This window comes from Talpa occidentalis, unplaced genomic scaffold (genome assembly GCF_014898055.3).
Source record: "Talpa occidentalis isolate TD23 unplaced genomic scaffold, MPIMG_talOcc4v2.1 talOcc4.3, whole genome shotgun sequence".
In the NCBI taxonomy this organism is placed as follows: Eukaryota; Metazoa; Chordata; class Mammalia; order Eulipotyphla; family Talpidae; genus Talpa; species Talpa occidentalis.
In genome coordinates, this window is record NW_023603184.1 from 143,730,330 (window position 1) to 143,756,806 (window position 26,477).

General features: G+C 49.5%; 1 protein-coding gene across 1 annotated transcript in view; it reads right to left on the reverse strand.

Moving 5' to 3' along the window:
• Window positions 1–23,152, reverse strand: part of IRS1 (insulin receptor substrate 1) — a 62,345-nt gene extending 39,193 nt beyond the window's left edge. Inside the window, exon 1 of the mRNA XM_037524151.1 lies at window positions 18,457–23,152. Coding sequence (XP_037380048.1) covers window positions 18,478–22,179 — 3,702 coding nt within the window. The 5' untranslated portion in view covers window positions 22,180–23,152 and the 3' untranslated portion in view covers window positions 18,457–18,477. The remainder of the gene's footprint in view (window positions 1–18,456) is intronic.
• Window positions 23,153–26,477: the final 3,325 nt, after the last annotated feature.

Below are 26,477 nucleotides of genomic sequence, written 5' to 3' on the forward strand. Positions count from 1 at the left end.
TAGTGAGGTCCTTCAAGGAGGAGAGCATAAGAAGGCTCTGGTGATCATAGGGCTCCAAGGTGGTATAAAATCTACAATGTTCTGTTGTCAGTGAATAAATCAACACTGACATGGAGCAGATACAAATGGGAGAAAGTGGAGGAAACAGGCAGCAAATATCCAGCTGCAACTCATTGGTCTGAAACGCTGTGCTAAAATGTTGACCAGTTCAAGATGGGACAAAGAAAACATTACAGGCTTTAGAAACAACCACCAAAGTGACCAAGGTTTTGAAAAATCAGAATGATATGTAGAGCCTAAAAATGGTTTAAATTAAAGGGAAACTGAGTTGACTTCATAAAGCTTTTCAAATACATATGGAAAACGTCCTCTGAAAATTCAGTGGGTTGGATGAACAAACTGTAGTATATCCATTTACGAGGGACTATTACTCAGCAGTAATGATAAAGCAAGGTTCACAATGAGCCCTAGAAAGTTGATTATGGAACAGTGGCAGAAGCACAGGGACTATGGGGGTGGACTGCCAGCACCGTGGCGCTGGGTGTGCTGTAGTAACAACCCCTGGAGGGGAAGACCCTTGACCTCTAAAACAAAAATAATGGTGTAAAACACCAATGTTAATTAAAAAAATCTTTTTAAAAAAAGAGGAATGAGCTACCAAGCCACAGTAAAGCATGGATGAATCTCAAGAGCATACTGTGCAGGAAAGAAGCCACCAGGCTGATAAATGTAGATCCCACAGGATCCCAGTGATTTCATAGGATACATGATTCCAATTATATGACATTCTGGAAGAGTCAAAAATCACAGAGATGATAAATGGGTTAGTGATTGCCAGAGGTTGGGAAGAGGGAGGAAGGTTTGAATAAGGACAGGGGATGTTTAGGGCACAGGGGATGTTTAGGGCTGTGAAACTATTATACATGACGCCATATAGGTAAATACAAGACAATGAGCATTTGTCAAAACCCATAGAACTACTTACTTACAGCACAAAGAGTAAACCTTAATATACACAGTTTTTAAGCAATCATTTAAGAGGTCCTTTATTCCAGAACAGAATCTGGAATATGATGTAAGAATCTAAATGTGTTACACATGCAGGGAACAACCTCAACAAATGGATTGTGGGGATATGGTAATGATGTCGCTTTGGAAATGAGGAAAATCTTTATGAATAGGGGTAAAAGAAGCTGTACATAAGCACTGCAAGCTGCTTCCTAAGGGCCCTGGGCTCGCTATTCAGACACCACTATGTACACACACGTGATGGAACTGAACAGGTCAGAAAGGAGGAAGGAAGGTTCTCATGGTTGGAATAGAGACAGACAGGTGAGGGGAGGAGGTTGGAAAGATCCAGATGGAAATTGATTAAGCTAAGAGATAGCAATAGAAAGTCATGCTTCGCTTGGCACTGATACCGTAGGACATACACAGAAAGATTTACAGTTATGCATATGCAGGGGTTAGTGCGCACACACACACATGGGTTCTGGTTCTGGTGCTGAGAGGATAAAAAGGACCGACAGCCCAATAGCTACAAACACATATATGGCCAGGATCTTGGTTTCCAATACTGTTCTATAAAAGGAACCAGGGCTCCCTGGGGAAACGGATGATTCTAGGAGAGGGGCAGGAAATACACGGGAGGATCCTGAAGCACCTTGTAGTGCTAAAAGTAAGGAAATGTTTCAAGAAACACCTTTGAGTTAAAAGGCAGCTACCACGAGCTTAGGAAACTATAAATATCCATGTGGTCTGCTTTCCAAATGGGCTTTAAACACCTTTGCATTTTCTGGCAACTTTAAAGAGCTCCCAATTATAAACAGTCTTTGATGGATTATTGTTTTTATAGAAAAATTAGATGATGCAAAGTTTCTTTCAAAAGAAACTGACTGTATAATTAAATTTCAGCAAACAAATATATGTGATGTATTTGAAAGTCAGAAAGTCATATTCAGGTTAATTAGCATTGTCTGATCATTTATGAAACATTTTACGTCTATGGATATCATCGTCTAAGAATTGTTAGAATTCATTTCCAGTTTTATTTCCTCTTTTAGCAAAATGGTTAGTAATGTTACCAAGGCAGTTAGGATTTCATGTTTTATCTTCTGTGTATTTAAATGCATTCATTGTTTTATTTTTAATTTATTTTTAGAGCCTTTCTCTACCTTACAGTTGATTTATTATATAAACTGAAATCTTCAGATAAAAATATAATTTATAACCTGAATTTAAATAAGAGGACACGGGTCATCACTTGTCACCACTGCCAACATCAGAATGAGGGATTTTATGTGAGCTACAAAGAAATTTGCCCATAAAAGCTATTAACCACTAGAAAAAGTTATTTCCTAACTGTGGAATTCCCTCTTGTGATATATGGACCTAATAGGGATATGCCTGGAGATCCTTACTAGTAAAATATGCGGTAATATCAAAATGAAAGTGTTTCAGGTTAGAGTGGCTTCAATATATTGGTCTTCCCTCCCATTTTGTACAAAGAATATTGTAGAGGAAAGCACACATATCAGATACTCTTCCAACCAAATTTTAGGAAAGGACAGAGACATTAATCAGTTTTGCATAATTGTCTTCAAAAGAACAGTCTTAATACCCAGTGAAAACTCCTGGCATCCACCCTGCCTGCAACACAAGCTCTGGCTCATGACCCTCACACACTGCTGTCACTCTCCGGTCACCCAGACCTTCCAGAGTCCCCAGAGATGTCACACACCCCTCACACCCTTCCAGGGACTACTATCTAGATCTTGCCTTTTATGTAAGAAAATCTCTTCTGAGAAGACACACATTAACTTCAGCACTCCCTTCTTCTCTTTTTTATCATGCCTTATTACATCAGAAACCTCTGACTTTCTTCACTGGAGAGTCACAAGGTAACCTTAATCATGACTGATAAACCATGAGGGGTGCCAGGGATGGAGTGACGTCCAGGCCAAAGAACATGATGGGTTTCAAAGCGAAAGGATGTGTGTAAGTCAATGTTGTCACCCCCACAAGCCCAGAAAAGGGATCAGAAGTCATTGTTGCTTCTTTCAGTGGTTTTCATCTGTCCCCTTTAGAGCCTTCTCTCACCTCAAAAAAGGAAGCTCTAAGAAGACCCACTTTTATGGGTGGTTTTCTGTATTGTTGTAAGGCAAAACCTTAGGCACAGATCTGGCACTCAGTAGAAACTCACCAACTCCTTGTTGCATTAACTAACCCAACACTCTCTTCAATTCTTATCTACAAATGTTTGGGTCTTTAGACATCTCTCACCTTTATCTTCATGATCAGCTTCGATTTCTTCCAACTTCTAGCTTGGAAGTTAATGATGACAACAGCTTAATGATGGAATGAATGGAAAAATTTAAGACCACAAGTGTCCACCAAATGTCAGGCAGTGGGGGGTATAGTTAAGAAAACTCTCTGTTCTCCTGAATAGAATGATTCTGGTCTACAGGTCAATGAGGTGCTGGCCTATGGCCCAGACTGTGCCTTACAAACAGGAGGTCTTACATTCATTCATTCAGTATCTAGGACAAATAGTGTCAACCAAAATGGCAGGCCTTAAGCATTCAAACTCAGTCAACCAAGCTGGCAGAGACAAAGCCCCACTTGGTACCAGACACCTATCAATTGGAAAATACTGTCAAGTTTTAGAAATCAGCATAAATGTCAAATGACTGTGTGAAGGTTCAAAAAAATAGAAGTGCTATTTGAAATAAAATAGAATACATATATATTATAGATCTTGGGGAACTGGTGTTTTTCTGTTAAGGGCGGCAAATGCTTTGCTGTAGGTAAAATTTCTTGAAATCTCAGGTAGTGTTTACAAGTTGTTAACAGCTAAAGAACTCGTTGAGAAAGCACATTTCTCTGACACTGGTAGCCACACTAGCCCAACCTCGATCAAGTCTGGAAACAGAACACAAGGAAAAGTTTATCTTGGCAATTCCGCTCCACTTTCCAGACCAAGGTAACATTTTAGCAGAGTAGCTAACAAGGGCCCCGCCAGCAAAACAGGCTCATTTAATTTTTTTTCCCAGACCTTGCCGATATTTTAGAAGGGCTAATTAACAACAACTTACCCAAGAGGAAGAAAAAGAATGAGCATAGGGACAAATTAGAAGGAGGCTCCACAAATCACATTCTTAATAACTGGCCTCTTTTTAAAAATCGAGGTAACTATGATACAATAATTATTTTTCAAATAATTTTCTCATTGTTTGTGATATCTTTAAACCTCAGTGAAAATACTATGCCCTGACCTAAATCAGTAAGCTACAATTAACATCAGAAGAACTTTATTAGGAAAATAAAAGCTGATGAGTGACTGTTGGAAACAGAGAAATAAATCTTGTCAAAACAAAACAAAGTTTCTGTCAATCTTTAGAAGAATGGTTTGGGGGAAACAGAGGAAGGAAATATCCCAGGATTTCAGAAATTAGAATGATGTGGCTGCAATTAATATTCCCCAAGTTTTCAGATCCGGTGATAGAGGATTGCAGACTGCAAAGACGCTTGCAACTTGGGTGATTTTTAACAGATAATTAAATTGGAATTTGATTTTCAAAATAGTTGATGGATAAGACGGTTTGAGATACTCAATATGTATCCTCTATGTTGTTTCTGTTTGCACTGCTCTGGAGTCATCTCCTCCCTCAGATCACAACCCTTTCTGAACTATTTATCAACATATTTTCAGCTCAGCTCTTGTTTGGGGAGCAGCTTCTCAGATACTGGGGCTCTGAAATTTGTGCTGAGTCTCCTCTGAAAGAGCTCACACTTTTTGGTAAGAGAGAGTGCTCTGCAGCCAGCCAATAACTGCAGTGAGGACAGGGGACACTCTCAACTTACACTTTTGGAAAAAAAGGAAAGCAGCAGAGGGTGTTGGGTCCACCTGAACCCAACTACTATTATACCCTAAGTGGTTTTGTGGGTTTTGGGTTTGGTTTTTTTTTTTTTTTTTGATCATTTAAATGTATTGACTTTACATTGGCAAATGTTATTTCACTTCCCTGGAATTCAAATCCTTTCTGAATTCTTCAGAGCTAAGAACTCTTTATTTTCTTAAATGTCCCCCTGCCACTATTTTTTAAAATGATAGTCCCCATGGCAAAACCAAACCAAACAAAGAGCCAGCAGGTCCCTTATCTGGTGAGAAACAATAAATAATGTGGGGGGGAGGGGAGGGAGAGGCAGGGCGGTGAGGAGAAATGAGGCTGTGTGTTTAGAGAAGAGACACATTCATCTCCAGCCCACCTAAATGTGGCCTGTGAATTAGATCAAATTGGGTGGCAAGGGGTTTTTGTTGTGCACTTGACAAAGCAAAGTTGCTTCCCAAGAGCCCATCCAGGGCGCGTGGTGGGAAGCAGGCTTTGAAGACACAATAGCATTCCTCCCTGAGTTTCAGGCTGGAGGCGAAAAGCACCAGCCATTCATTTTTCCCTCGTGAGACACATTCCTCAACGGGTTCAAAGGCCTCAGGAACAAGCCCGCGCACTTTCTGAAGGTCGTCCCTTGCAGTGACTTGTGAGGGACCAAAGGCTCAGGCAGCAAAATATTTTTAAAGACCTAGTTTTAGGAATGTTGGCCTTTTTATGGGACTGCAGTTTCCACTCCCTAGCCTTCCTCTCCACCTCCAAGAATGAAAACACACACACACACACACACACACACACACACACACACACACACACACACACGCCAGCCCACACATGGGAAATTTAGCAAAAGGAAAGTTTTTATTACAAGCCTGATGATGTCCAGGGTATCCTACTAGTGAAAGTAAAATATTTTCAGAAATTAAGTCATTACCCACTCTTTACAAAAACGGTAATATTTATACTCCTTAATCTAACCAGAGGGAGTGAGATCAGCTTTGAAAGGAAGTTATTGTTTAGCTGTGGTTCAAAGAGTGTGCTGGGACTGGGAAGGGGAGCTGAGAAGGCCCAGCAAGGGAGGGGTGGGGGAGTGGCCAGGATCACAACATCCACTCAGCTAGGCCTGGCGCGCAGCACAGGAGAGGGCTCCCCACCACCAAGATATAATTCAGACAGTGTCCCATAATGATTCGTTCTGTAATCTCAAAGGCATTTACGACATTGAGATCCTGGTAAAAGGAAAATATGCAAGGAGATCTGGGGCAAAAAGCTGACAGAGGCCCTGCCTTCCCTTCTGTGGATGTTGCATTTGCCTTCCAGTAACCTGCAACTCTGCGCTACCAAAACCTACATGCATGCTCAGGTGGGAAAACCTGCTCTAGTTCATTTCATCACTGCTCCCCACCTCTCCCCAGGAAAGGTGGAGCTCTCTGAGCAAGCGGCAGGGGTCCCTTTGCTTGCGTGCCTGGTGAAAGGGCTGGCAGAAGGAAGATGGGATGAGACACTGTATCAGCAGGAATGGCCACAGGGCAGGATCTCTGATTCGAGCAGACAGAGTAAAGGAGAGAGTCCTGTAGCCCTCAGTGGCTTTTGCAGGCTTTTATTGAGTTTACCAGGTACATGGCAGGCAGAGGTACAGGGGGTGCTGGGAGGCCTGCCAGCCTCCCAGCCCCCAGCAAGTCTTCACTCTGGGCTCTCTGGAGTTCTCTCGTGGCCTTGTTCTCTGCTCCTATCATGGTTCTGCTCTCTGCTCACGTCCCTGTGATGCCACCCTTATAAGCCCAGTCTTGGGCCAGGTGAACCCCATCTACATATGCCCACACCCCACTCCAGGTACCCACCATCAGGCATGCATTCAGGACCATAAGGATCCATCATCCATCCTAATGGCGGGAGGGCAGAAAAGCCTGATACTTTTTCACTTACCCTTCAGACACCCACTATTCTGGTCCTCTGGTAAATTTTTAAAAGTTTTTATCAAGAAGCAGTTTCTGTTTTTCTAGCCCTTGAAACTGGATTTAGCTTTGTGACTTGCCCTGGGAAGTGGGCAGCACGCTTGCTCCCGTAACGGTGCCACGAGAGGACTGTGAGAAGTGGAATCCTCTAACGCAGTCCCAGGAGGAGGCTGGGGCAAACAGCATTAATATTCTCACCGACCACCCATGGCATTTAAGATACAGGCAACAGCCTCTGGGACGAGAAACCTCAGTGTCACTGTTTAGGTTTTTCTAGAGTGAGCTTGCAGTCTTCACTCGGCCAGTAAGAGGCATTCTCAAGAGGGCAATCAAATTCTAAAAAAGATGCCATCCTGATACCTGCATCTGCACTGGGCTCAATAACGTGGTATAAAAATATTAAAGTATTTGCTTTACAATATAAAAATATCTGTTTCTGTAATGGGGGGACCCCTAGGAAAAGGGGAGGTTCCAGGTTCCCTGTCTACCTAAGGCAGGGTGGAGGTGAGCAAGGAAGAGGAGAAGCTGGAGAGGAAACTGGAGAAGGCAGGAAGCAGGATGGAGAGCAAGAAGGAGACCTGGGGGAGGCACATGGAGCAGAGACATGTGAAGAAACTGCATTTGCCTTTTGGTCCTGGACTGGTTTAGACAGACTTGGGTGAGAGACCCGCGGGGAGGTGACAATGGCAGCTTTTATCTTGATGTTGATTTTGTTCTTTTCCTCCCAGACTTGTCCGACTGTTTCTGACCCTTTTCTATGGGTCCCTGCTGGAAGGTGCTTTAGACTTGTGGCAGGCTTTCGGGCCTTGCTCTGGGCCAATCCCGTTTGGGTGGACTTTTACCCACGAGGGGATCGGTGACTTCAGGTGCTTGATTTGGAAACTATATTCTTTGTCTTTTCTGTATTGCACACTAATTGTATTAAAGCTCCTTTCCATTAACAGGTCTATATGTTTTATCTTGATGTGGCAGATGGCAGAACCTATTTACAGCAGGCAGGTTTAGGGGTTCTGGGGTGCTCCTCTCCCTGCCCTGTAACATTTCCCCTTCATAAACCTGAATGATAGAACTACATTATTCACTATTTTCAACAATAGTTTCCTGCCACTGCATTTAAAGTGGGTCCCTATTGGACCTCCCCTGGTGGCGCAGCGGTTGAGCGCTGGGCTGCGAGGCTGCCCACAGCCTCTGCAGCACCGGTTCGTTCCCTGGCCACCGGTGAGGGTCCCACAAAAAAAAAAAAAAAAGTGGGCCCCTATTATTTTACTTTGGCACAGCCCTCTGCATCATCCCACCCTTTAGGATAGCATGATTCTTCCTTTCCTTCTCTGTCCCCTGCCTCTGATAATCACCTGGAGGACGAAGGGACGGTGCCTGCCTTGCAGAAGGACCTCAGTAAAGATTTACTGAGAGACTAGTTTTTCACAGGAAAACTAAGAAGGAAAAAAGTGATACCATCCCAATATGACGAAAATCACTGATATTTTACCCAGAGTTAGGACTATTCAGTATGAACACCCAAAAATAATTCTATTCTAAAGGTTGAGCATAACACTGATGTTTGTTAATGATGACATACATAATAATTTATAAATGTACTAATGTTACTGAGTAGATTGTTTTAATGGCTTTTATCAAGACTATCTATTTTTTGAACTCTTTGTGACTTGCCATGGGGAGTGGGCCAGTAGCAATGGGATGCAAGCAGAGATTGGAAAAGCACTCGTGCACGCCTGCCCTCGCTGGCCCCTCGGAGCTGGTAGGGACAAGTGGCTCAGACAAGAGCAGGCACCAACTGACAGGGAGCCGCATCCCCCAGACAAGTGAGAGAGGCCTTCGCAGGCCAACTAGCAACTCCAGAACCCACCAGTACTATAAGCACATGGGCATACCCAGGGGAGATAAGCAGAAGAACCATCCAGATAACCCCAGCCCAACTCACCTACCCACAGAATCGTGAGCTAAAAAATGACATGGTGTTTAGGGGCAATCAGATGGGAGGGGTGGTGGGTTGTTATACATAAAAGTTAAATGATGCACACACCCCTCACAAACTGCATAGCTTCACACATATATTAAATTGCTCAATAAATTTTTAACGTTTTTCATGATGATGAGTTTCACTCCTTCTTCTAGACAATCAGAAGAAAACTGTTATTATTGTTTTCAGCATACTTATTAAAATGTCATCAAAAATGATAAAATACTGATAATTCTGATTTAAATATTATTAGGCTCTTGAAAGTTACAGCATTCCACTCACATTCTACCTGAACGACAGGCTGCAAGAACATCCGGGCATCAGCTGCTAATGCTCCACCACTAAAGACCTCTTCTCTGGCTTAAAGTAGAAATCATCTCAGTTCTATGCACATCCTCCTTTGGAGATATGATTGAGTCTGTAAAGCCACTCCTGTCCTGATGCAACAACTGGAGGAAGTGTGAGAAGAAATCACCAGTATGCAGGAATTCCTGTATTATTTGCATATGCAATATTATGTCAAAAATAAACTGTTCTCAGAAATTGAAATGGTGACTCTTTCAATAAAAAGCATTCATTCAAATGTGCTCTCAAAAATGTAATGCTTTGATTCCCAGAAAGTCTTAAAGGAGTCCTTAACCCATATACTTAATCCTTCTATACTATACTGAAGAGTAATCATTGAGACTGGGGTATGAAGAAGGAAAAGGAATGAAAAGATTTTAAATGGTCATATCTGAAAGCTGAGACATGTTTCTCTCCTTATCACATGGTACAAATGCTTCCAAGTTAGGAAAGTAGATCATTTCTTAACTAACGCTTGCCCTGCTTCACTGGGTTACATGAAATTACACTACTTTTTTTACCTGAGGATTCAAAGCAGACATAGAAAATAAAGTGTGCTTTTCTTTTTCCTTTTGATTAAAAAAAGCAGTGAGTTTATAAGAGACACATTGTCTGCTGTGTTCCTTTAGTATAGAAATTTGGGGTCTGAGCTTATTCTTCCATGAAAGGTTTTGAGCAGTAGGACATTTCACCAACTTTCTCTCACTAACCTACACCATTTACAAGCAGTTCATCTCTGGAAAGATAAACCCAAAGCAGCTCCAATGGTGGCCTCTGAGAAGAGAAGTTGAGGCACCAGAGAAGGTGGGAGGGTGGTTTACTTTTCACTCTAGGCCTTTTTAAAAAAATTTTAACCCAGGGGCCTCCCTGGTGGTACAAGGGGTTAAGTCTCAGCACTATGAAGCTATCTTCTGCCACTGACTCATGAATTCGATCCCCGGCCAGGGAGCTGACCCACATGGCACAGCAGATCTCTCCTGACTCACCAGCTGCTCCCCTCAGCAGTATATTTCAGTAGATCTGCCTGTTCTGCTCCCTGCTCTGTCTCTGGTGAATCCTCTTACCCCCTGCAACTCTGGCCTGTACCACAGTTCTTGTATGCATAAATACATAAATCTTTAAAAAAATTTAACCCAACTAAAACTTTTAATATGTGCATGGATTACCTACACCAGAAAGTTTCAGAAAAAAACATTGTGTAAATAGAGCCAGCCAGCTAGCCTACAACTTGGTAGTTAATATAAAAAAATGCATGCCTTTGTTTCTGTAAGAAAAGACTACAGGCTTAAGTATGACTGCACAACCTCAAAAGAGAGGGAACATGTGTATGTTTAACAGAGAGCAACGGCAAACTCTCGGAAGAGAGCCTACTTCCAGGCTTGAGGGTGTACAAGAACCAGAGTGCAGAGGATTAGACCCTTTCACTACTGAAATAAAACCACGCACCAGAAGGGAAAAAGAAGTCTTTGAATAATAGCACTTCTGAGATGGAAAGAAAAGACTGGACACTTTCTTTTATATCCAACTCCTACCTATTCTTCCTAACACCACAACAAGCACTCTGCAAGCACTCACTGCACTCCTGTTCACCCACACCTGGGCAGCTCTGGGCTCCTCCACTAGAGGAAAGACCCAAAGCTCTTCTCCTTGTTTCTTCCCAAAGTTATTATGTTTGCCAGACCAACAGCCAAAAGTGAATCACTCTTCCAAATGAGAATCTCAATAGTCTAATGAATTCCTTAAGGAAGCTGGTGTTACCGTGTGGCCAGAAGCCACAGTTAAAATGATCAAGGAAACACACTCTAAGGTAGATGGGCATTTCTACCCTATAAGTATACAAAAGGGCTGACTTTCATGGTTGCATGTTCCTAATCTAGATTGTCCTCCAAATAAGTTGTACCATAATAAGTTAGTAGTTACATGCACGCCTCAATCACATATTTTCTCCATTTCCTTGTATCCACCCCCATGCTCTTTCAACAAAATATGTGCCATTTGGAACACATTTGGGCTCAATGGTGTTTACTGAGGAAAAGCAAGGAGAGGGCCCGAAAGAAGAGTTTGATCTGGGGTCTGCTTGGCCAAGGGCAGGTCAATTATGTTGGGGCTGAGAAGAAGTGGCCTCTTCTACTGTACTAGAGATGCTAAAATTCTACTGATTCTTCCTACAGTCCCTAAAGAAACAACATTTGAAAACATTACTGAATATTTCAGAAAACTTCAATGGCCATATTTTGATACCTGCTTTTTTTAATTTCACCTGTCAGATTTAGATTATACCTTTCCTAAAATAAGAACGATTACTTACTGTGCAAAATATACTTAGCTTGCCACACTACATATATTTGAAGGGGGGAAGAAAGGCTTTTCAATTGTTTCAGTAAATATAACACAACTATCAACTTCTCAAGATGAAGTGATACTCTTCAGCAACATGACCTGAATATGTCAGGGCGAATCAGAAAACTTGCAAGCAAGGCTATTTTTTGATCCACAGAAAAAAATGGAGGGGGAGGGAAGGGTTTATCAGTCTTTTTTTCTTACTACAATTTGGGTTTCACTGGCTCTTCTTCAGCCCAAACAATTAGCATCCAATGCATCAGTGTTTGGAGCAAAAAGGGCCAGCCAGGGCTGGATTGGGGAGGTTGTAACAGAGTGTGCAAGAAACAAAAGCAAAAACAAAACAGGGAGACCAGTGACTGCACCTCAGTTTTCTTAGTCAAGCAGTCAAGGCACCAAAATGAAGCCCCTATTTGCCTTCTCTTCTTGCAGACAGATACAATTAAAGGTATAGACTGACCTACATATTCAGTTCTACAGCCATCCTGCATGACAACGCAGAAAAGGGGTTGCAAAGAGAGCAGCAGCCTTTGTAACGTCAACACGTCATTTCTAAAAGCTCTATTATTCAACAATCACTGACTCAGTGAAAAACCACAAATAACATGTATCCCACCAAATTTATTTTAACAAACAGATGATAGCAGAGCCTGCAGCCAGAATATTATTCAAAAGGAAAATGTTCCTTTCCCTGCAGGTGACAGTAGCTTACCCTTATCCAATCCATCTCCCCTCCTTTGCTGCGAATGAAGAATGGACCAGATACTACCATTTCCACATGTAAGACAAGAATAAAAATAGATATGGACTCCCCTATCATATTTTAAAGTTTTATGCTAACTTTTCAGCAACTATTTCCTATTAGCTTGAAATGGGTTATACTATATAGCACGCTATCGATAATATTAAAATGCAATTCAGTTAAGTTACAACTCAATGTGATTCCAACTTTTGAACATGTTTCAATAACATCTTTTAAGAGCTTCTAAAGTTTGCCACATACCTGTGGCCTCATAAGGTAATGAATTATTAAATGAATTGCCCAATGACAATGTGGGAGAGAGAACATCTATTATTCCAAACACACAAAAAAAGTTTCAGTATATAAAAGAAGTTACAGAATCTTCAGCGTGAAGCTGACTTCCAAGTGAATTCACAGGAAGCTATTTTCCTTGAATACAATTTCCAGTAACTCTGTAACATAAGGAAATAATTGAGGAAATGGCTGTCTTTAAAACAAAGCAAAACAAAACCTTAAAACTGTGAAGTACTCCATTATACTAAAGTTACCAACTCACCAAAATAAAAGGAACAATTTACTTACAGTTCAGAAATACATCTGATTAGAGCAGGAGGGTTGGAACAGAATAAATGGAGTTTTGAATGAAAGAGTCAATACACTATTCTAATGTTTTATGAAAACCACATGGAGGTGCCCCAAGCATCAGAACGTCTGAAAAATCAGCAACTCCGCAGCCAAGATAATACCGGGTGAGCAAAACAGTGTACAGCTCAACTAATGACAAATCCTCCAGCACTCAACACTCATTTGGCCAGCAAGAGAAGGAGCTTTTTCATGTGCTTAACAGAGAAGACTAATACTGAACAAAAATTGTGGAAGGCTTCCTCTAGTTCCCAACTGACAGCTCAGCTTTCCTTTCCATCCACTAGCTCAGATGCCTCCCTGAAGGATTCTGATGCCACAAACATCATCCATGAACAGACCACCAGTGCAAATGGGGGTGATTTCTAACAGAATAAACACAAAAAGGTCTGGGATACACACGGGTTAAAAACTTGACCTATAAGGTAGGAGAACAGGATGGGATGCTTCCAACAGGTGACCTTTGCATGAGGAACTAGCAGATGACTTGCATTCCTGTGTACACTTTATGTAGCAAAGGGGAGGAGGTAGAGAAACCCCTGTGCAATCTAGAGATGGTTCCCAAAACTTTGACTGGACAATCAAGAGGGTTACCTTAAAGGTCTGTAAAAACCCGAAAATGCCTCCTCCAAGCAAGAAAGGTCACACTTAGTTTTGAATTAAACCAAAAAGAGACTAAGGCATAAGCTGGAGAGGCCAAGACAGAACAGGGTATTCTAAATGAGCTTCCTCATGACCCTGTCAGCAGCTTCTTCGGAAAGAATCCTCATTACAACTGACCCACTAATGAATAGCTGTCATTCTCTCCAAAATCTTCCTATGTTTAGAGCTGCAAAGGAGGTTAGAAAAATTTAGAACAAAATTCTCAAGTTACAGATGAGGAAATAGGTCCAGAGAAATGAAATGACTCATCCAAGGTTGCTCAACTAGTCAAGGGCACACAGCTTGAGCTACAATGCAAGACCTCTGGCTCCCAGGAGCTGCTTTTTCCACTGCATCATTTAAGATAACACAAAGCATCCTCCAGGAATTTTGATAAAGTGAAAATAAAGGTGGCAGGGGGAAGAGCATGCCATTTGGGATTCCAAGTCCCTTAGTATAAGGGAGTTTTGGAGATAGCACTGACTTGGGGGTAATCAGATAAGTGACTACAACGTAGGGAATTTTGATGGGTTTACTTCCTAACACAAATGTTACCTGAACAATGGCAGACATGAAGACTGTTAGATGCTCAGAGTTTTCTGGAACAACAGACAGACTCTCTCCAAGGATCCAAAAGCAGGTCTGGGGCCTGACTAACAACAGGGCAATGTTTCTACCTTACCTTTTCACCAACGATGTTTCAATAGGGCCCTAACAAGTGCTGCCTTTGGGGCTTAAGATTCAGTAACACTGGAGGCAAGGAGCTGAAAAAGGCCAACTAGAGAGTGGGGGTGGGGAGCAGAAAATACTTCCTCATCACTCTCTCCTTTTCCTTGTATTTTAGAACCAACAAAGCTGCAGAAATTTCCCTTCCCACACAGCAATACATCTTTGGGTTATGTGCCGAAACCTGACACCGATCTAGAAAGCTTTCAAAATCCGTTGGTACAGCCTTGTCGAGGCACATTCCTGCTTTGGAGAACTTAGGCAGCTTTTCCTCCAACCTCACCAGGGCTGAGCACAAAAGCTAACCCAGCCCCTGTGGCCTGGGAGGGTCAGTTTTTGCAAATCTTATGCAGCTCTCTGCTGCGCCAGGCTCGACAAGCTCTTGCTCCTAATGCAATTTCAAGTCAAATGCGTTTTTCCTCCGTTCAAATGATTGATTCCCAACACTATCAGCCACAGCACCCGCGTTCCCTCCGCTGCCCCCCTTCTCGCTCTCATCAGAAAGGCCTGAAAGGAGGCGTCCTGAGCTGACCCACCCGCCCTGCAGCCACGTGCGGCGGCTCCTGCCCGCTAGCAGATCTGCAGAGCGGACGGAGGGCCGCGGCAGCGTAGTAAAGCGTAGTACAGCGAGGAGGGAAACAAAATGGGGCGCGTCACATGGTCATGGCCTGGATTTTTCTCAATTAAAATCAGAGGAAGTGTGTGTTTCCGGCCTCTGTCAGCGGCTGCCGGGACGCTTTCATTCTTAGGATTCTGGGCTCCGTGCACCAATAAGGCTGCGTGTACAGCCTCCCCTGGGAGGCGGGGGCCGGGGGCGCGCGCCCGGCGGGCTGCTGGGGGCGCGGGCGGGAGGGCGGAGGCGGGGGGCGAAGGCCACGGGGCGCACGCGGCCGCCAGCTCCCGGGCCCAGGAGCCCGCCCCGCCCTCGCCCCGCCCCGCGCCCCGCCCCGTGCCCGCCCGCTCGGCCGACCCTCGCGCTGATTGGCTGTGGCGGCGGCCAATCAGCGCCCGCCCCGCCCGCTCAACGCCGACCCCGCCCCGCGCGGCCCGGGGGGCCGGGCGCCGCCGCCGCGGGACCCCGCGGCCCAGGAAGGGCCTCGCGGCCGCAGCGCCCCGCTGCCCCCGGGACGGGCGGGGAGGGGGCTGCCCGGGGCCGCCGCTCACCCGCCCCCGGGCCAGAGGGGCTGGAGGAGCGAGGAGGAGCCAAGAGCCGAATAAACAGGGGAGGCGCGCAGGGAGCGGGGCGCCACGAGAGGCCGGGCCCGAGGTCTGCGCGGGGCGGACAGGCCGCGGGGGGGGGGGGGTCGGGGGGGCCGGAGGGAGGGACAGGAGGGGCCCGGGGGGCGGGGAGCAGGGGGCGGCGGCCGCGGGGACGCGGAACCCTGGAAACCGCAGGGAAAGAGGAAGAAAGGAAAAGGGGCGCTCGGTTTGGGGGGACATCAGACACGGCAAGGACGCACCCTGGACGCCAGGAGGGCTGGGCCCGCCCGGCTGCGGCTCCGAGGCTGAGTCAAAGGGGCACGACACGCTGGAGAGAGGAGCTGGGGGCGCCCCGGCCTGAGGGCCCTGGCGCGCCCCGGATTTCCTCTGCAGAGAGGGGGTCACGAGCCCTGGGAAACCCGGAGACGGAGGGGAGGGAAGCCACAAGCAAGAAATTAGAGATGGAAAACAAAGGTCGTGGGAGGGGAGGGGACTGGAAACCACCCAGCAGGTGGGAAGAAGTCAGGTTGCCAAGAGAGAAAGGGGTTTGGGACAGGGGTGGAGCGGAAGGGTCCCCAAATCCCTGAGCACCTGAGCCAACTACCTCTCAAATGTTCTCCTGTAATAGACGGTGGGAAAGACTTTCCTCTCATGGTGCAGCTTTCACCTGAGAAAAGGGGAAAGAGAAGGAGAGGCAGCAACTGCCAAGGACTTCAAGAAAGAGCTGAGATTTCACACATGGAAACATCCTCATTCCCAGGAAAAGTTGTGTGTGCCAGGGACTGGTAGGATTTCTTTTGTCTCAGATGATGGCTATCAAATCACGTCTTGAGACTCCACGGGGCAAAAGCAGGCAAACTGAATGCAGAATGTGAAAGTGCCAAGTAGCATTTGGTGCCTCACTTAAAACACACACATACACACACACTCACACACACACTCCCTCTTCTGTCTCCTTTCACATCTTACCAACACACACATCGTAGAATTGTTCTGGCACGATACTGTCAAAGCACGGTCTGCTACTTCGAGATTATTAGGGATATGATTATATGATTATTCCGGAATGTAATTATTTTCCGTAGGAAAGCTAAGAATAGATTGTTTTGTTTGGGTTGGTTTGTGTCTCCTCCACACAAGAAGCAAAGCCTGTTGGAAAACACAAACTCCCTTTGCTCACCAGTTTTCTTCAGAGCAAATATTATTCATTCTATATTATAAAAAGAAACCTTTTCAAATTAAAAAAGCAGATGAGGAGAACAGTTTCTTAGCCTCTTCTTTCCTCGCTTTATAACCAATATTTTAATTCTGCTTGGTTTTTATCCTTCAATCTCATTACTTTCTAAAGGAAACACTTTGAAACACCAACGTAACCGTCTCTTAGAGGGTTTCACCTTTTCCTAAACATTGGAAAGAAATGAGATTTTTTTCTGTTGCTGTTGATACAATTAAATATCTGTTCAGTGAACCATGAAAATAAAGGCTGACTACTGATCAAATAAAGGCTTTTCAATAAATCATATCACTTGAAATCTCTGGTCACCTACCCCTATCTTGGCCCACAAAAGAGAGAGTGGTATGAGTCAAATACTGGAAATGGTGAGCATCAGGGAGACTGACTACATAATAAGCAGACACCCAGTGCACAAAATCATTTTCTTATGAATGGGCACATGTTTCGAAGAAGAATGTATTTCAAGCTCATTCTGTGAAGCATATATAGAAAGACTATCACATGATAATCAGTTTGTCAGACTAAAGTGTTTCCAAATGCTGGAAACTTCTGCATTGCCAACTCATCACATTATTTGCAAACTATCCTCCTCTTCTTCCCACAATTATGACCACCAGAAAATAGGCTCAACAGAAAGAAAGGGCAGGCTAATTTCCTATTACAACTGTTTTTCATTTTCAATACAGCCTTAGCCACAGAAGATCTAAGGCCAACTTTCAACATTTACTGAGGCGTCGGCTCTTGAACTTATAGGCAAACAGTAAATACCCTCCAAAGGAGCAGGACAAGGTTTAGCCCTCCCAGTCAATGCAAAACAAAACAAAACAAAATCCCTCCACTTCCCCGACTTAATCCTCCTCCTTTTCAACGTGAAAATGTTAAGTGATTTCACAGAAGATGTACAGTTGCCCCCAAACGCTGTGAGATGTCTCTGAGCAAGCCACTGCAGGAACAGACAACTGCAAGGCAGACATGCTGGGATGAATTTCCATAACTCTTAACTAATAGTGGGTCCCAGACGCCTGCAGACTTCACTGCATATCCCGTGTGAAAGCGGCCATGCCTGCGAGGTGGTGGGTCTGTGTGTAATATTCCATAAATCTTGCTCCGGGAACCAAGGGAAAACATCACTCGTAATCACTTTCTAAAAGAGACTCTTAAGAGACAGGCTGGTATTTCTAAGTGAGCCTAGGCAATCTCTTACTCCTCCATCTTTTTAGGGCAGCATGAATAAGAAGTGGTGTTCCCCCACTGTCATTTAGGTTGTCCTGGAACTGTGTAATCCCAGAACTAAAATACGAAGAGCAACTCGATAAGATCACCCTGAAGGGTTCCAAGAAACTACCTTAAACGAAAGATTTAGCCCTTGTTCTAACAAATATTTTTGTAGACTTGTCCCTTCTAGGGACTGTCCTAAATATACCATCCAAAGAAAACTTTGATAGATACCAAGGTTCGGATACGTAAACTTCACAAACTGCTACCATTGGACTGTGTTTTCAGTATGCTCAAGTATTATTTCACTTGGGAACCTGGAATGACAGAGCTCCTCCAGGATGGCCGCTCCTGCAGGCTTATTTGAGTACTGGCAGGTGTCCTTGTGGGTGAGCATTCTGGACACCCTGACCTCCCTGCTCCTGTAAGCACTCCCTAAGGTCACAACGGGAAGGGAAGGAAGGGGGCAGAGGCAAAGAGGAACGGAATTCAAGCACAAGGTTAGAAACAGTTTGCCCTTCGGACTTTGTCACCAAGAAACGCACCTGCTGTGATGTCCAGTTCAGCTACTGGAGGTCCTCTGGCTGCTTCTGGAAACTGATGCTGGCATAGGCGCTTAAATCCTCACTGGAGTGGCTGGTGGAGCTGCTCTCACTGCTGCCCAGAGGCTGATGAGGGGGCAAAGCTGGGGGAGGCTGCACTTGCGGGGGACACTCCTGCGGGCATTGTTTGAAGTCCTTGACCAAGTCCAGGTCTATGTAGTTAAGACCATTCTCCAAACCCCCAGCAGCCCCACACACTTGGGCCGGCTCCTTGGGGGCTCCCCCAAGCTCCCCAGGCCGCAGCCACACGTTCTCAAAGGAAGCAGAGCTGTGGCGTTTCACATCCTCCGTGCTGCTGCTGCCCCCACCATTGCCCCCTACGGCGGCCCCTCCTCCGAAGGGCCGGGTGGCACTGGGTGTGGAGGAGAAGGTCTCGGAGCTGTGCCGCCTCCTGCACCCTTGTGGGTCCGCACGGATCACTTTGGCACTCTGGTTGCGGTTGGGACTGAGGCTCACCCGGGTGAAGGCGCTCAGGCCCGCAGGTCCCTGAGGGCCCCCCAGCAGGGAAGAGTGGGCTGCCAGCTCCCCAGCTCCTGGAGGTGCAGTGGGAGAAGTAGAGGCCGCTGAGGACGAGGAGGGGGCGGCCGCTGTCGCCCCCGGAAGGCTGGCCTCCTCCACAACAACGCCTGTCCGCATGTCAGCGTAGCTGACCGGGGCAACTGGCGAGGTGTCCACGTAGCTCTGCCGGGAGCAGCCCATCTGCATGGTCATGTAGTCCCCCCGGCTGCTGGGCACTGCCCGGGTGGGCCTACACATGCTAGCAGCCCCGGGGGGTGCGGGACCCGCTGTGCCGGCCTGCACCCCAGGGCTCTCCTGCCAGGCGGCCCTCCGGCCCGGCCCCAGGTCCATGTTCATGTACTCTTCCGTGCCAGTCTCCTCCTCCCGGGGTGCTGGCTGGAGCTGGGAGGCACACCTGACAGAAGGCGAGCTGTGGGGGGCCATAGGGCCTGATAGGTAACCCGGCTGATCACTCCCAAATTCGATATTCACGTACTCCCCTGGGCTCTTGGGCTCTGGAGGGTGCAGCAGGGGTGGCGGTGGCTGCTGCTCGCGAGCCCGGGGCAAGGTGCTGGCCTTAGGATCCCCCAGGGACAGCCTCGTGGGCCGAGTCAGGCGGCTGTGGGTCTGGGCAGCTGTGTCCACCTTTTGGGGCAGGTGGGGCTGCAGGACCTGATGGTGGAGATGCGGGAGGCCCGACTCCGGCCGCACCCCACAGTAACCCCCGCCCAGACTATCGCTGCTGGTGGAGGAGGAGGAATCTTCCGCGGCTGCAGCACAGAGGAGCCGGCCGGAGCTGGAGGAGAGACGGAGGTGCTGGTGTCGGGCGCCCTCCTCCAGCTCCCCGGGGCGCTGGGTGTGCTTAAAGGACCTTGGCAATGAGTAGTAGGAGAGGACTGGCTTGTGCTGGGGGTCTTCGGGGCCATAGTAGCAATCGGAGGGGCTGCTGGTGTTGGAGTCCCCCACCGGTGACATGTTCATGTAGTCACCTGTGCACGACAAGAGCTTGCTACCACTGCTCTCCACAGGTAGTTTGGGGTGCGGCAGGGCATGGGAGTGGTGGCCCCCTACCCCATTTGTCCATAGCTTGCCACAGCTGCTCCCAGAAGGGGCAGCGTTGCTGTTGCTGGGCCCACCTCCAATGTCGGGAGAGCAGCTGCCACTCGGGGACATCATCATGTAGCCATTGGGGTCCACCCTCTGGGGATGGCGCCGGATGGGGTTGATGATCTGCTGCGGGGCAGACACGCTCTTGGGGCTCATGGGCATGTAGTCCCCACTGCCCTTCCGGCCGCTGGGCACGGGAGCCACCCCTGGGGACATGGGCATGTAGCCATCATCAGTGTGGAGGGCGGAGGCGTCGGGGCGGTGATGGCCCCCGCGCCGCTCCATGGGGTGCATCTCCAGAGCCTCCTCGGGGTAGGAGTGGGTGGGCACAAAGGCTGAGTGCCGGTAGCCGGGCAGTCGGCCGCCACTGCCCCCTCCCGGTGGGTAGGCGGGCATCATCTCTGTATATTCCTCAATGGAGGCCACCGAGGACTGGGACGGGGTCTTCTGGTGGGAGATGGTAGGGGAGGTGCCCGCAGAGTGAGTCCGCTTTCGGAACCGGTTATCCAGATCTGCAGCGCTGGCGGCCTCCTCCCCAGCCAGGGCTGGGCTCAGGCCCAAGCTGGCTCCTGGGGTGTAGCGGTGGCCGTTGCCACCTCGAGGCAGAATGTAGTGGCCATTGGGGGCGGCCAGAGTGGAAGGGCCCTTGCCGCCCATGCAGATGTAGTTGCTCAGCTCCTCCTCGCCCCGGGCGGGTGGGGTGTGGCCCAGCGAATCCGGGGTGACGCTGCGGAAAGAACTGCGGAAATCGCAGGGGCTGGAGCCGTACTCGTCGGAGGAGATGAAGCCCCCGTCGCTGGGGGACCCGGACACGGACGCGCTGGACCGCCGCGGGAAGAGGCAGTCGGAGGTGGAGCCGTGGCCGCTGGTGCTGCTGGAGGACAGGCTGACCGGGCTGGTGGCAGAGGGCGAGCAGCGGGAGGAGGGCATGGGGATGGAGCGGCTGTGGTTGAGCGGCGGGTGCAGCCGGGAGCTGCCCCGATGGCGGTGGGCGTGGGTGCGGTTGGTGCTGGGACTCACGGGGCTGCCGTCCACGGAGGCCGGGCGGGACATGGTGCCCTCGCCGTCGCTGGAGGCCCGCACGCGAAAGGAGCCCTGCTTCCCGCCCACCAGGCTGGCGGGGGACGTGGCGGTGATGCTCTCGGTGCGCGAGCGGCGCGTGAGCCCCACCTGGCTGGGCGGCGGGTTGTTGAGGTGGTGCCGGCGCAGGGGGACGCTGATGGGGTTGGAGCAGTTGGACGAGGACTGGCTCTTGCTTCGCGGGCGGAACTCATCGCTCATGGCGCGCATGGCCTCCAGGATGGTCTCGTGCATGTTCTGGGCCACCACGGAGTCATCCACCTGCATCCAGAACTCCCCGGGCCCCGTCACGGCGGAGCGGCCCACCTCGATGAAGAAGAAGTTCTCAGAGTGGCCGCAGCGCCTGATGTTCATCAGCTGCAGCACCACGGCTGCCGCCTCCGAGTTCAGCTTCACGAAGCTGATGGTCTTGCTGGTCAGGCAGAGTCGGTAGATGCCAATCAGGTTCTTTGTCTGCCCCAGGCCCTTGGGCTTCAGGATCACCTGCCAGACCTCCTTGAACGCGGGCCCCGGGGGCACGTCCCCGTAGCTCAAGTCCTCCCCGGCCTCCCCGAGGCCGGAGCTGCCACTGCAGCTGCCGCCCCCGACGCCGCCGGCCCCCGACGCCGAGGCCCCGTCGTGGTGGCCCTTGGCACGGTTGTGCAGCTGCAGCAGGGCCTGGTACCAGCTGTCCTGCTCGGCCTCGCTGTCCGCCGCGATGGCGAAGTGCTCGTCCCGGGTGTAGAGGGCCACCAGGTGCTTGTTCTTGGAGTCAGCCCGCTTGTTGATGTTGAAGCAGCTCTCGAGGGGGATCGAGCGTTTGGGGGCGCTCGACTTGTGCCGCCACTTCTTCTCGTTCTCGTAGTACTCGAGGCGCGCGGGGCCCCCCGTCTCGCTGGCCGCCCGCAGCACGAAGAAGCGCTTGTGCATGCTCTTGGGCTTGCGCAGGTAGCCCACTTTGCGCACGTCCGAGAAGCCGTCGGTCTCCGGAGGGCTCGCCATGCTGCCGACGCCGCCACGGCCGAGCAGAGGGAGGCGCCGAAAAACAAGCGGGTGGGGGGCGGAGGCTCCGCGCCGCGGCCCCGCACATGCAAACCGGGCTGGAGGCGGCAGAAACCCGGACCCCAAGATCCGCGCCGCCCCCCGCGCCGAGGAGGGGCCGTCCACGGGGGACGCGGCCGCCGCGCCCGGCAGAGAGCCCCGACCCGAGTTCACGGGCGTCTCATGCCCGGGGGCCAGGCCGGGCGTCCGGCGGGAGCGCAGCCCGGATCCTCCGCGAGCCCAGAGTCCGCTCAGCCGCCGCGGCCGCGAAGGGGCGAAGCAGCATCTCTCGCCGCCGGGGGCTGGAGTCCGGCGCGGGCGGGCGGCGGCGCCTCGGAGTCCCCGCGCCGTCCCTGCAGCGCGCGCGCCTTCGCTCCGAGTTCCCCTCTGGAAGTAGCGATTCCCGAGGCAAATTAAATATCCTTGGGCAGGGGGAGGCGAGCTGCCAAGTCCCAACGTTGCACGGGGTTCTCCCTCCTCCTCTCCGCCTCCTCCCGCCCTCCCCCACCGTCGCCGCCGCCACCAGCCGCCCAAATACCAGCTCAAGCGCGGAGACCGCGGCGCTGCGGCTGTTGCTGCCGGGGCTGGCGCCGCCCGCGGACGCGTCCTCTGCAGCCCGGGTCGGGCCCATCTGGGCGACGGAGCGGGGGGCTGGTCCACGCCGGAGGCTACCGGGCGGCCGGGGGCGCGGGGGCCGGCCGGGGCGCCGAGCTCATCCCTGCGCGCGCTCCGGCCGGCGGGGCGCAGGGAGGGGACGGGCCGGGCGGCGCGGGGGAGGCTTGGGAAGGGGCGGGGGAGACGCCTCTGCCCGGGAGGCGCGGCCGCCGCAGTTACTTCGCTCCCCTCCTCCCGCCGCCTCCTCGGAGAGTTGCCGAGAGCCCCAACCAAAACAAGCGGCGGCGTCTGGCTCGGCGCGCCGGCCCCTCCGGCCGCGCCGCCGTCTCGCCCGGGGAGAAAGCACGTGATGGAGCCGCCGCGCTCCGCAGCCCGGCCGCCGCCGCCGGGAGGCTCCCGCCCGGGTCCCTACATTCCCGGCCGAGCCCGCCCCGCGCCCGCCCCTCTCCGCCCCCCGGCCGTGCCGCAGCGGCGCCCGCGCCGGGCCTGGGCGCAGCGCTCGGGCAGCGCCCCTCCGCGGCCGCCGGGCCCCGCGCCGCGCCCGCCTCCCCGCGCGCCACCCAGGGCGCCCCCGGCCCGCAGGAATCCCCGCCGCGGGCGGGGGTGTTTGGGTGGCTCCCCGAAAGCAGGAGGGGAGTCTGGGAAAACGGGGGGGGCGAGCTCGGGAAGACGCAGGAGTAAGGGTGGGGGGCGGCGGGGGGGCACTGCGGCGGCAGAACCCCGCGTGGGAGGGCCGGGGAGGGGGGCGCGGGAGCGCGGCTGGATCTTACCTAGCAGGTAAGACCGACCCCTCCGGAGGGAGGTTTCTGGTCAAGGCATTTTCTCCCAGGATATACACAAGCTGGGTTTCAGTTTCGGGGTAGGAGACCCCGGCGCGCGCGCTGTTTTGCGCAGGTTTTCTAAGGCACTTCTGGACCAGCTTCCACCCTGGAATCCCCGCGTTTGCTGCAGTGAGGGGCGCGCAGGGCAGGGGCTGGGGCCGGAGGGGGCTGCGGGCGCGGGGTTTTCTGGCCACTTTAGAAGGTTAAGAGGGATCGCTGGAAGCGCCCGAGCCCCGCGCTGTAGGGTTACCCGCAGATCAAACAGGGGGAAATGTAAATATCACCGCCTCTCTCCGGGCCCCCCATCCGAGCAAGGGGGCGGGATTCACACGCAGGGGTGAAGGCCTGGGCAGAAAAAGCGATGCCCCTTACCACAGTTCGGTATCTTGTTGTGATTTTAAAAGAGATAGTAGGGACCTACAAGGGACCCGCAGGCCCAAGCCCTAATGTGTAAATATTGATGGAAAGGTTTCACACACGCCTTCCACACCCACTGAACCACCCCATACAATTTTACCCTTGACCTCAAGGATAAGCCGAGAAAACAAGGATGGTGCCAGCTGAAGTGTACTGGAAAATGGGGACTTCTGGAGCAGAACAGGTCAGCAGCCCGGGTGTACTTGGAGAGACTTCCAAGGTTACCTGGCGGTGTCACTCTCAAGCAAACACTCCTCAAAGTTGTTGTTGTTTTTTTTTTTTTTTTTTTTTTAAGCTGACCTATAAACAAGCAGTTTGTTCCCTGTTTGCCCAGCTGGCATGAAGGCCCCTAGAAAGATGACGTTTATCACTCGATTTCATGCTATCTTGTTTTTCCACCCATTCCTGCCGGGTTTGGGGTTTCGCCCCCTGGGCACGCGGGAGACCCTGCTCGGCGGGCTGCTGGCGGGCACTGCGGGATGCCCGCGGGCCGACGCGGCCGGGCAGGCGCTGGGGAGGCTCGCTGGCCCCGCCGCGGGGAGGTGCAGAAGCGCGCCTGGGCCTAAAAGAGGAGGGAGGGACAGGGGGAGTTCCTTGGGGCAGCCAGCTGATTGGTGGGGCTCCCTGTCTTTCAAGTCTAGCCTTGCAGGAGGGGAGCTGGAGAGGGAGGGTGAGGGTACCAAGGTAGGTTGCAAAGCGTAGTAAAAAAAAATAATAATAATAATAAAGGATCCGTAGGCGCCATGCAGCGGCGTATGCTATGTGAATTGGGGCACCCGACAAATGCAGGGGGACTATTCTCCACCCAAGCCCGGGAGCTGCTCATTTCTCCACCCACCTCTGGTTTCCAACCATCCTGCAGGCTCATCTAAACCTGGTTAATCTATAATTTGTGTACACACTGTTGAAAACCCGCCCTCCTCTTCCTCTGACAGCCTGGTGATGTGGGCACACGTGCCCACTACAGCAGCGCTATAAATAGCAATTATTTCGAGCTGGTAATGAGGCGGCAGGAACAGCGACCGAGCTCTTGGGGGTACATCGGGCTTCCTGGGGCGCAGGGGAGGGGGTTGCGGAGGAGGGAAACCCCAAGTTAGGAAAGAGTTAATTTAACTCTGCGCTTTTACCCTTGGCCAGAGAAAGGAGAGATAAAAGGTTTGTTTACTAGTAACAGTGTAATCTTAAGGCCAAAGGGCTTTGACAGGTCTGACGTTGATCGCGGGGCGGGGGAGGAATATTTTGCTTTTTGTAGGAAGACAATTCAAATCCATAGTTTTACTCTTCCAGTGATCTCCTGCCCCCTTCACACTCCCCCCCCCAAAAAAAAAACACTAAATAAAGGGACTTTACCGCTTTGAAAAATAAAATACTCTTTCCCAGAGGACAGGAAAATATTTCATTTGCAAATATTCTACAATAGCTTTCACAGAAAGGGTTGGATTTTTTGATAATTATTATCATAATAGTTACAATAAGTGCTTTTAAAATATCTGTCTTGATGGGAAAGAATTTTGTTTTAAAAACAATTTTAGTGATTAAAATATTCCATGGAAATCATGAAATAAGGCAGATCACTGGGACAAATTCCATTCACATCAGTGTATTTCATAAGGAATGCAATCGCTGATCCTCAGATGTTGTCATTTCTTCCTACTTGCCAATGTTTTACTATGTTAAAGGTAGTTAATATTTATTATAATTATACTATATTAAGTTCGTTTGTTCTCTACTTTTTTAATTAATGGGTTGAGATCATTCTAGAAATGCACATTTGGTTTAGATAATATACAGAATAGAAAGAATAGAATGCTTTTGTGGAATGTAACTGAAGTAATTTTGAGCAGGTACAAATATTATCCTGTCATCTTACGCTAAATTAGCCTTGTGGTGTCGTGCAATAAAATACTGTATAAAAAAGTCACTCCTAACTGAAAATCCATTGAAACCAAAAAGCAACATGCTACCCGATAGATTGCTCAATGCTGCCATCTCTAGGACATTTATAGATGCCGTATGGTCACAGTTTTCAAGAGGGCTGAAATAATGATTCTTCAAAACAATGCCGATAGCTGTGTTGATAAGATGAATGCAGTTATGATTCCAAGAGTTGAAACTTTACATACCACGGGTGCACTATTGGGCAATATACAATGAGCTCTATTTTTTTTCTTGGCTAAATTTATTTTAAAATATTTCAGTACGTTGTTTAATGATAATCAATCTAGAGATCAAAATGATCATCAATAACTATTAAAATTATAACATATTCACTGACGATGAAGAGGAATTACTCAAATTTGCCAGCATATGTTTGGAGGAAAATATGAGTGTTTGTTGTGGTAGCCATGTTTTTTATGTGTGGTTGTTTCTTCAGGTTAGACAAGAGTTTATTGAGAGCCTCCCCTC